Source organism: Littorina saxatilis, unplaced genomic scaffold (assembly GCF_037325665.1).
Source record: "Littorina saxatilis isolate snail1 unplaced genomic scaffold, US_GU_Lsax_2.0 scaffold_1165, whole genome shotgun sequence".
Taxonomy (NCBI): domain Eukaryota; kingdom Metazoa; phylum Mollusca; class Gastropoda; order Littorinimorpha; family Littorinidae; genus Littorina; species Littorina saxatilis.
This window is the reverse complement of record NW_027125992.1, coordinates 26,510-37,618: the sequence shown is the minus strand read 5'-3', so window position 1 is coordinate 37,618 and position 11,109 is coordinate 26,510. Positions and strand designations below refer to the sequence as shown.

Below are 11,109 nucleotides of genomic sequence, written 5' to 3'. Positions count from 1 at the left end.
TTAAGTATATGCGTGCGAGCGTGCTTGTGTGTGTGTGGGGGGGGGGATGGGGGGGGGGGTATGGTGTCTTGGGATTTGAGTGTGTGTGTGTGTGTGTGTGTGTGTGTGTGTCTCTCTGTCTGTGTGTGCACACGTGTGTGTGTGTACGTGGGTGTGGGCATGTGTGTGTGTGTCTGTTTGTACGCGTGCGTGCGTGCGCGCGTGTGTGTGTGTGTGTGTGTGTTTCTGTGTGTCTGTGTGTGTGTGTGTGTGTGTCTGTCTGTCTGTCTGTGTGTGCACACGTGTGTGTTTGTACGTGGGTGTGTGCATGTGTGTGTGTGTCTGTGTGTTTGTACGCGTGCGTGTGTGCGTGTGTGAGTGTGTGTGTGTGTGCTTTTGTGTGTGTGTGTGCGTGTGTGTGTGTGTGTGTGCGTGTGCGTGTGTGCGTGTGTGTGTGTGTGTGTGCTTGTGTGCTTTTGTATGTGCGTGTGCGTGTGTGTGTGTGTGTGTGTGCGTGTGCGTGTGTGCGTGTGTGTGTGTGTGTGTGTGCTTGTGTGCTTTTGTATGTGTGTGCGTGTGCGTGTGTGTGTGTATGTGCGTGTGCGTGTGTGCGTGTGTGTGTGTGTGTGTGTGCTTGTGTGCTTTTGTATGTGTGTGTGTGTGTGTGTGTGTTGTGTTTAAGTGTGTGCAGAATGAAGAAGGTGGTCCCCGTTGAGAAAACCGTTACAAGAGCCTTAATGCTGCTATCCGAGAGTAAAAGAGGGTCATTTCGGGTATCGGCAAAAACACTCGCGCCGACATGTTTAAAAGGTATTTCTCACGATTGTTAAAGTGTGCAGAAGCTCTCGAAGGATCCTTCGAGAATATGGCTTGTTCAAATTAAAGGACCCCAACAGGCTTTTTTTAAGGTCAGATAAAGCAGTTTGGGTTGATTTAATGATATAGGTAAGCATCTAAAGATGCAAAAACCGATCAGTAAATCACAGGTTTTGTGTTGCATCAGTCTAATTTTACACAAAATGCATGCCCAAAAAGTGTCCAAATTCGTCTGCTACGCGAGACTTCAAAATCCCCGCGGCGGCAAGCCCTTGGCTGTGACGTCACACCCAGGCAGCGGAAGCGAAAGTAGCGACGTTCGGTCTGCGTCTTTGCTGCTGCCGTGGATGCGCGTGTACTCCCGACACCATGCCGAGAGAGTGTGCTGCTGCCGAATGTTCGGAGTACCACAAAAAGGACTAGGGCTTGAGTTTTCATGTCTTTCCATCGGACTCAAGGCTCAAGCAGGAATGGGTTGTAAAAATGAATCGGCTGGACCCAAACACAAAGAAACTGTGGAAACCGGGTCAGCACGATGTACTTTGTTCGAGGCATTTTGAAGCATCCTGCTTCACTATGTGCACGCGGTTGAGCCGCGAAGAGGGAATAGCCTACAAAGCACAGTTGGAGCCGGATGCAGTTCCAACAATCTTTCGCCACTGCCTGGAAGACCCGAGAAAACAGGGTACATCGCATGCTGACCACACGCGACCTGCGTACATAAAGCGCAGGAGGAAGGAGGTGAGATGGCAATGTGTTTATTGGATATGTATCTGGGGGGCGATAGGCATAGCTGGTGTTTTGTTCGTGTCACAGACTTTGATGATACTTTACACCATTTGCAGCACACTAGCACTCACTTGTTACTCTGCAAAACACAACTTTTCTTCTCATTTTTGTTACCCACAGTTGGGGGGAGGACTTCGGTGTAGGTTTAGAATTTTCTGTAAAAATAGATTAAATCACAAGGAATAAGAATAAGAATAAGAATAAGAATACTTTATTATCTCATAGAGAAATTCAGGCGTGGTACATAACAATAATACAAACAGGACATTGTTTTTACATAAGACATATAGCACAATATAACAGGGCAGGTTATAAACACACCTCCCACATACCTCTCTGACCATTCCTTGCATTGTGCTTACGCATTCAGTCATGAACACATCCATGTCTCACTTACACATCGCACCCATGGACATTCTTATACGCTCAACTTACCCATTCACACATGGGCATTCGACCACGCTCCACTTACACATTCTTATACGCTCCACTTACACATTCACACATGGGCATTCTTATATGCTCCACTTACACATTCCCACATGGACATTCGATTACGCCCACTTTCACATTCCCACATGGACATCTTTAAAGCACTGCGCTTACAAGTTACATATTCTCGCACGAAGGAAAGGAGGAGAGGGGATAACTGTAATGGGCATGCCATATTCAGAAACTTCATAGATCTTTGAAACAATCATTACTTCATCTTTTAAAACTATTAATAAAATATTTCAACAAAATTATCAACCTATTTTTGTGTTGTTGCAATTTCAAGACATAGAAATGTGTACAGAATCGCTCCAAATGAACATTCCTACAGATTGCAAAGCTGAACAAGCCTGTAATACCCTCCCCCACCCCCCAATTATTTTTTTGAATAAAATTTTATGTGTACTTTTTTTTCAGAGCAACACTGTAAAAAAATTCCCATGCAATGGAGCTGGAGGGGGCTACAAAGGGGACTTGCTGTCATGAAACGTGACCTCAGCATCAGTCACCTTGTGACAGACAGGCATGTCCAAATCAAGAGCTACATGGTAAGAAAGAGCCTGACATCAAGCACCACTTTGACATTTGGCACATGGCAAAAGGCAGGAACACATTGTTATATGTACATCTTATTTATTTTTTGATGATATAAATCTCTGACAAAATTTATATTTAAGACACAAAGTTGTTGGTCACAAACAGATTCAGAAAACATGTCAAATACAGTCCCACCCCCCAACATGTCCAAGAAAAGTATTTTCTCCCTTCCATTTCAACTAAATTATCTAACTGTCTTTGTGTCAAACAGGCGTCGGAAAGAAGCTGGAGGCTGCGAGCCACAAAGCTGGCTACGGTGCTCTTAGCCTGTGGTCAAAGAGCATAAAAAATCACCTATACCACTGCTCACAGTCTACCGAGGAGAGTGCTACGCGGGTGGAAGAGATCAAGGCCAAGTGGATGTCCATAGCCAATCACATCAGCAACCAGCATCATGGGCATGGAGACCTTTTCCCTCACTGCCTCCATGGTGACTTGACTGATGAACCACGAGCCTGGATCACAAAAGGTAAAACAAATTCCAGTCATCAGAGCTTCAAAATAACCTCATAACCTGTCTTTATATGTGAACAGTGGTACTTTTACCTTGAATCAGTGTTTATCAACCATATAAACTCTTGTCTACAGACAACCCAGTTCACCGTTCTCTGGAAGGAGTTATTAAAAGCCCATATCTTCTCCGAGATATTGGGCAGCTGTCTCCCGACGTTCAGACAGCGCACCTGGAAACATACCACAGTGTGATCAACCACTTTGCACCGAAGATGCTCCACTTTACCTTTCCTGTTATGCAAGCAAAGTGAGTGCTGTCTTTCAATTTTATTGTTTGGCAAATATTTCTTTCCCTGTAGTATGACAATAAATAAGCTTCATATGGTGGACCTTTTTTTTCTCTTTCTGCTGTTCTTTTATACTGCCCTTGTTTTTTGCAGAATCTAATTGGCAGCAATGCACACCAACACAAATGCGGGGAGGGAGCAAGCAACCACAGAGGAAGGCGAACTGAGGTGGAAGATTGCCAGGCCAAACAAGGGACAACCAACTGCAAAACCTGTCAAGGAAACTATTACTCGCTGTAAGAATATTCACAACTCAAGGCTACTTTTCCTTCAGTTCTAAAGTATGCAAGTTTGTAGATGCTACTATGAAGTAAATCTCAACAGCGGCAAAATATCCAATTTTTAATCACTGCTCACAGTTTACATATCTCTAGTAATGTAAGCATCCAGATATTTGTTTATTTCTGAGAAGAAAAAAATGAAAGGTAAAAATCTGGTCTTCATAATTTGAAAATGTTGCTGTTTTCCATGTTTTAAATCTTGTGCTTGATTTTGTACATAGGCTCTCCTCTCCTCATGTTTTGAAGTCAACCTTTATTTCTCTGTTGCACATTAGGTTACCTGAATGAGCTGTTTGAAGAGGTGGTCACGCTGCGACTGGCCTATGGCAGCTATGAGAAGGCTCTGCGAGCACAAAGGGATTATCACGGAATGGTGCCAGAGACCCTAAGTGCTACTGCGGGGCCTGTCGACAAAGCCAACGTTGTAGCCAAGCAGCGTCGACGACTCAATTGGCGACCGACAATACATTAGATTACCTCCACCTGTCCCAAGAAAGGCGAAACGGTCCGAAGAGGATGTTAAACTTTAAAAGTCAAGTCACTGGAATCATAAAGCTTAGGCTAGGATGAAGGAATCTTATGATGAACAGAAAAAGTTAACAGATGTACTTACACTTTAGACAGCATATTTGAAACCTGTGTAGATCTGCGAAGGAAACTGGTCCCTCACTGTGGCAACAATGCAGGCAGGCAAAATCTTCCTGTTTTTCCTGCCCGTAGTGTGCCAGACCCATCGCACAAAACTGCTGTACGCAACATGCCGATATGTCCTGGAAAGATACGGGCAACCGTTAGAAGGAAGTATGAAGTTTTCAAACAGTAAATTAAAAATAGTGCAGTATTGATCTAATCTTGAGTACTTTGTTTTGTTTTTGTTGTTGTTGTTGGTAGGGCTGGTTGGGTGGGTAGTTCCAGTTGAATTTGAAAAGTTGAAAACATAGTATCACTTCAAGAACGATGCTTGAATGATTCAGAGATGAACTGAACAATTGTGAAGCAGTGAGAACTAAATAAATAGCCCATTCTTTGTTACTTTTGGTTTTAGATGAACACAAGTATAAGTTCACATGAACAAGGAGGGTGTATGGTAGAGTAACCTGATTCATTTTTGTACATGTATGTAGAATCATACAGCCTACCTGTGTGGCTCATCCTTGTTCTCAAACTCTTCTTTCCACCTTTTCCTCAGTGACTGCTTGAACAGGATAATGACGGATTCAATGGTGTACCTGGTATTGACAGATATATGTTTTACATTATTGCAAATTTTAAAGTTGTTATTATTATTATTATTATTGCAAACATATGGTGTGAATTACTTGTGAGTGGCCCATGTATGATAACTGAATTGAACTGAAACTAGAAGATTGTATCTGAAGAAAGTTTGTGCGCATGCATATTTGTGTGATTATCATAAGGAGTTGTGAAATGTAAAAATTAAATTTCCTCTGTGACTATGAAAGTCAGTTGATGTCAGTGTGTGAATGTAACTTGTGACGCGCAGATCAAAGTCATTCTCTTTCATAACTCTATGCAATGTTACGTGCATATATATACAAAACACAAATAAATACATTCAGTTACCTTGAGAGGCAATTGTCACGGAAACCCTGGTGTGTGGTGATGCACTGCATCCCTCCCCCCTCAAATTTCCCTGTAACTTGAGGGTAATGGTGGCAGCACACCTTCTCCCTCCTTTGCTGGCCAGGCCACACAACACAGTGGCCACACTGACACCATGCCCTGAAATTGAGAAGTCAATAAAATTCTACCTTGTCATACACAACCAATTCATTCTGGTACGGGCATTACTCTCGTGTCTTCACCTTTTTTTTTTTGGAGGGGGGGGGGGGGGGAGTAATCACACTTGATTCACAAGTGAAAATTCCATGTCTCTCCATCATAATACATACATGAATACAGAATGATACACGATACACATGTACCGTTGTGAGTAGTAAAGCTCAAACTGAACTTCAGGAACACAGCTGTACTAAATTACGATTCTTACATGAACTTTATACACAAGCCCTTGCACACTAGCGAGCAAATGCTGATACCTGAATTCAAAACAACAAAGCAACACGAAAGAAGTTCTCAGCAGACTGTAGCAGACGACAGGTTTGCCGTGTAGGAGTGCATGCTTTTTACCTTGCATCATTTTCTGCAGCAGGGATGTCATCGCCAGGTTCGTCCACGGTACTGTTCTCGTCGCTGCTGGCACTTTCTTCATCTTCAGATGACTCCAGCAAAGATGCTGGCGGCTCAAAACTGTATGGTTCAGCAGCTGAAGTTGCTTCTGCCATTGTCTCTGGATGTGACGTCATCGGAATTTGACCCAGATTTCACCACTTCCGTAGTCTCGCGGACCGTTCGAGATACAATGGCCGCCAGATCGGAACACAAAAACGCTTCGCTTCAGCCACGAAATTCGTCGGATTATGGCCCAAAACGATTCCGAAATAAACTAAACACTGTGAGGGAAGGTGAGAAAACAATTTCCTACGGCATGCATATGTCTGGTTAACCTAAGTCACGCCAAAACGCAAACGGAGTGGCTAACGGCACGATATCGTTTGGCTAGCAAATATATGCTAGCGGCACGATATCGGATATAAAGCAAATTCGAGGGCTTGGATGCTAGCGAAACGATATCGTACGCGAAGCAACTGTGAGAGCTTGGATGCTAGCGAAACGATATCGGATGTGAAGCAAATTCGTGGCCCAGATGCTAGCGAAACGATATCGGATGTGAAGCAAATTCGTGGCCCAGATGCTAACGAAACGATATCGGATGTGAAGCAAATTCGTGGCCCAGATGCTAACGAAACGATATCGGATGTGAAGCAAATTCGTGGCCCAGATGCTAACGAAACGATCCTTTCTTGTTCTCATTGTTGTTGTTCTCACAATCAACATTTTCATTGGCATAGGCATAGGCATTTTTTGTTGTTGTTGAGTTGAGCATTTATTTCCGTCACTTCCGGTTTATGAGAAAAATGTTCCGATCCCAGCGCGGCTCTCTCTCTCTCTCTCTCTCCCACCTCCTTCCACCCCTCCCTCTCCTCACATTGAGTTTCTCTGCCTCCTTGACATGTGTGTGTGTGTGTGTGTGTGTGTGTGTGTGTCATGGATGTGGGTGTATGTACGTCCGTCTCTCTCTCTCTCTCTCTTTCGTTGTTAATATTGGTGTGTGTGTGTGTTTTAGTGAGTGTGTGTGTATGTGCGATGGTGTGTGCAGTGAGTGTTTGTGCGTGTGTACGTGCGTGTGTGTGTGTGTGTGCGTGCGTCAGTGTCATGGATGTGGGTGTATGTACGTCCGTCTCTCTCTCTCTCTCTCTCTCTCTCTCTCTCTCTCTCTCTCTCTCTCTCTCTCTCTCTCTCAGAGTCTCTCTCTCAGTCTGTCTCTCTCTCTCTCTCCCTCCCTCTCTCAGACTACAGGCTGTTGAGAACTGCTGAATGAGTAGATCTCGGGTTGAGAACTGCTCAATGAGTAGAGTCTCGGGTTTTAAAATAACAACGCTCGGACTGTGTCGCCGGTCTGAAAACTGCATTTGCTTTGGTGAGCAGTGAATCGCAGGAAGTTATCAGAGATGTCTTCTCGTCTTTTATGCTAAACAACCTCAATTGTGACCGGACACAAACGATCATGACAGATAAAGATTACAACGAAATGAAGATGATTGAAGAGTTCTTCCCAACGGCGGATCATGAGATTTGTCTTTTTCATGTGATGAAGGCGTTCATACTACGTGTATACTACATTGGGTGTGCACGTTAAAGATCCCACGATTGACAAAAGGGTCTTTCCTGGCAAAATTGCTTAGGCACAGTTAATAATTGTCTACCATACCCGTGTGACTTGGAATAAGGCCGTGAAAGGTAAATATGCGCCGACATGGCTGCAATCTACTGGCCGTATAAAATTTCATCTCACACTATGCGGCATCACTGCAGAGCGCCTAGAACTGTACCCACGGAATATGCGCGATATAAGCGTCATTGATTGATTGATTGAAAAAGAAAATCCATGAAACATCAGGTGAGCGTTCGAATGCGGAAACGAACAATCTCAAGGCGTTCATAACAAAAATGGCTTATGCCAAGAACGAAAGCATTTACAATGACCTCCTGCAGGAACTTTCCTCCGAATTTCCAACATTTCTTCCATATTTCATGTCTCAATGGGATAGTCTGAAGGAAAAGTGGGTGCAATGTTTCAGAAAGACCAGATTAAACTTTGGTGACGCCACCAACAACCGAGTGGAAAGTTTCAACCAGAAAATTAAGGCTGTTGTAAAAAAAACCAGCCCACTCGACATCATGCTTTCGGGACTCCTTGGTTTGCTCGAGGTCAGGAAAGCAGAATTCTCATTTCGCGCCTTTGACATGAAGACAAAATGCACATCATCTTCAAGAGAAGAAGGTGTTCAGTTTGCTCATAGTGTGTGCACGGCGTTTGCTGCCAAGCACATATCCGAGCAAATACAACTATCTACAAAGTGCGTAGTTGAAGAGAGTGAAGGAAGTTACAAGGTGACAAGCGAAGGAGGTCAGTCTCATGAATGTGAGGTGGGGTCCTGTACATGCAGCTCTGTTGTCAATTTCAACTTACCATGTCGGCACATGATTGCCATACGTCGGCACTTGAACCTTAGAATCTTGGAAACGGACATGATCCCTGCTCGTTGGACGAAACAGTACTTCAACGACATTCAAAACATCAACTTGCCAGATCATTCTGTGGTTGGTACGCAACCGTGTCAACAATCAAAAGTCAAACCGGGTTGGGTCAAATTCAATGAAGCCCAGACTGTATGCAAAGACATCTGTTCGTTTTTAGTTAACTCTGGTGCAGATGATTTCCGAAAGAAATTACAACTTCTGTGCCAAGTACGTGACCTTGTAAAAACAGGAAAGGATTTTGTCGTTGTTGAAGTCTTTGCAGAGAATCTGGGAGAAAGTGTTGATGAAGTTAGACAACAAGGCGCACAAAATCACGGAGAAACTGATAAAGTTGAAGCGTTTGCGGAACAAGATACAGAATGCGGCGCGCTAAATCATGGAGAAAGTGACGAAGGTCGTTTCGATCAAGTTACAAACGACCGCAATGTTGAAGTGACTGCTGATGTTCATGCCGAGTTTCAAAGGGATCACGAAAGTCTCGAGGTGGAAGTTGAAGAGAGCGAGTCAAATGTTGGAATAATGGACCACCTCTCGTCGTTAAAAGACACAATTGTGCCACCGTTACAAGCCATGAGGAAGGGACGACCAGCAGGATCACTGCAAACCGTGATTGGGCTGCCAAAGGCAAAGAAGCGTAAAAGGCAAAAAGAAAAATTGAAGTGTGCCAAGAAAGTAAAGGTGGTCACTCATGCAGAGTATGCTCTTCGACTGATTGTGGATGAAAACCTGGTGAATTCTGTGATGAAAGAAAATTTGAAAGTTGAAGAAGAAATGCTGGAGATGGTGCCAGAAAAGGTGTCAATGGAAATTTTGGGGATTGATGACAATTTGCTGAAACAGTGGCTTACGGATGACGCTTGGGTAGCTCTTCAGCAGCTGTTGGAAGTGAAACGTTCTTCAAACATGGAGCCTGCTGAGGATGTTTGCAGAATATGTTGGCGCGAAGATCCGGATAAACATCTTGATAGAAATCCGATTGTGCAGTGGAATGAATGTTTGAGAAAATGCAACACTTGGTACCATGAAGCATGCATACATGCCACCAGCCATCCTCAAATTTGTTTCACATGCCATACTTCAATTTGATTTATAAACTGTTAACAGGGTTCCTAGATTTCTTGTTTCTCGATGCATCAATTACAAAGTACACTGAAGTGCTGCAAGTGTTAATGTTCATTGAAACATCTTGCGTCAGATTAAATCTTAATTCATTTTATACTTCTTTTAACCTGTTTATATTGTTCGGATCTTCAGATTAAATCTTAATTCCTTTTATACTTCTTTTAACCTGTTTATTTGTTATTTCCAAATTATATGTTTACTCTTAAAGGGGCAGCTTGCACATTGTTGCAACATGGACACATCAATTTAAACATCTTGCGTCATAGTATTATTGTTCGGCTCTACACATTGTGATCAAGACTTTGATGTTGCTAATTCTGTGATTTCGACTTTACTATTATTGTTCGGATCTTCAGATTAAATCTTAAAGGCATATGTACTCGATGACTATACACGCTAATTGCTTTACCAACAGCTGGAGACATGCTAAATTAAGTTCCCTGCAAGATATTGTGGTCTAGGACCCCTTAAATGTTGAGATATTTGAATTTTTATTTTGATCTAGATCGTCCTATTTATAGATTTGCCAACAGAGGTAGCGTTGACGCAAGGGAAATAACTCCGCGTCTTTGTTGACATCCTCACTTTTTCAGAGGCTAGAACAAGCTGTAATGCATGCATTATGGTCCGCGCATGGTGACATATCGTCATTATATGTTCTTATGGTGCGTTTGACATCGATTATGGGCAAACTACACTTTGTAAACACGGGAGCGCGTACATACGCCTTTAATTCATTTTATACTTCTGGTAACCTGTTTATATTGTTCGGATCTTCAGATTAAATCTTAATTCATTTTGTACTTCTTTTAACCTGTTTATATTGTTCGGATCTTCAGATTAAATCTTAATTCATTTTATACTTCTTTTAACCTGTTTATTTGTGTGTGTGTGTGTGTGTGTGTGTGTGTGTGTGTGTGTGTGTGTGTGTGTGTGTGTGTGTGTGTAAGATCTGCGGATCAATAACACCAGCAAAAACAATAATTGACCTCTAAACAATAAAATACACACCCCCCAATACATTTGTTTGGGGGCTATGGTCCCCCCTGCTCCGCCGTCAGTGCTGTACGAGTATATAGAGTTGGAGCCCACTTTTTACTGGGGGTATAATAATAATAATAATAATACTGTTATTTTATAGCAGGATAAACCAGAGTTTTAAGGCTACGGTCTCATCCAGCTTTACAAATCCACACACACACAAAATAATAGATAAATAAAATATATACATACATGTATATAAGAGATATAAAAATCAAACATACACATATCGCGGGATTCACCAAGACACCATGTGAAGTACGTCATACATTACTAAAGTGACGTGACCGCTGAGGATGTATGACGTACACTACACTCTTGCCTGGTTATCGATCGTAGGATACAAGTTCAAAGTGTTTTCGTGATTCGTGTCGTTAGCATATTTGCTGGTTGAAGACCAAGCGAAACGATATAGTGCCGCTAGCATATTTGCTGGTTGAAGACCAAGCGAAACGATATCGTGCCGCTAGCATATTTGCTTGTTGAAGACCAAGCCAAACGATATC

The 11,109-nt window shown here is 42.8% G+C and overlaps 1 protein-coding gene and 1 pseudogene across 1 annotated transcript; one reads left to right on the top strand and one right to left on the bottom strand.

Annotated features, from left to right (window-relative positions):
- Window positions 1–863: 863 nt before the first annotated feature.
- On the top strand, window positions 864–4,226 carry LOC138954441 (uncharacterized; annotated as a pseudogene).
- Window positions 2,988–6,494, bottom strand: LOC138954444 (uncharacterized). Its single transcript, XM_070326288.1, has 5 exons — window positions 5,906–6,494; window positions 5,339–5,497; window positions 4,894–4,983; window positions 4,368–4,524; window positions 2,988–3,128 (listed from the first exon to the last, which is right to left on the bottom strand). The coding sequence occupies exons 1-4, from the start codon at window positions 6,079–6,081 to the stop codon at window positions 4,371–4,373; spliced, it is 579 nt and encodes a 192-aa protein (XP_070182389.1). The 5' UTR covers window positions 6,082–6,494; the 3' UTR covers window positions 2,988–3,128; window positions 4,368–4,370.
- Between the last annotated feature and the right edge of the window lie 4,615 nt (window positions 6,495–11,109).

Excerpts from the sequence above, each read along its gene's own strand:
- LOC138954444 (XM_070326288.1), bottom strand. The coding sequence starts at position 6,081 with ATGACGTCACATCCAGAGACAATGGCAGAAGCAACTTCAGCTGCTGAA. Across the intron at positions 5,498-5,905 it reads GCTGCAGAAAATGATGCAAG|GGCATGGTGTCAGTGTGGCC; the intron begins GTAAAAAGCATG and ends TCTCAATTTCAG. Across the intron at positions 4,525-4,893 it reads AACAAGGATGAGCCACACAG|GACATATCGGCATGTTGCGT; the intron begins GTAGGCTGTATG and ends GTATCTTTCCAG.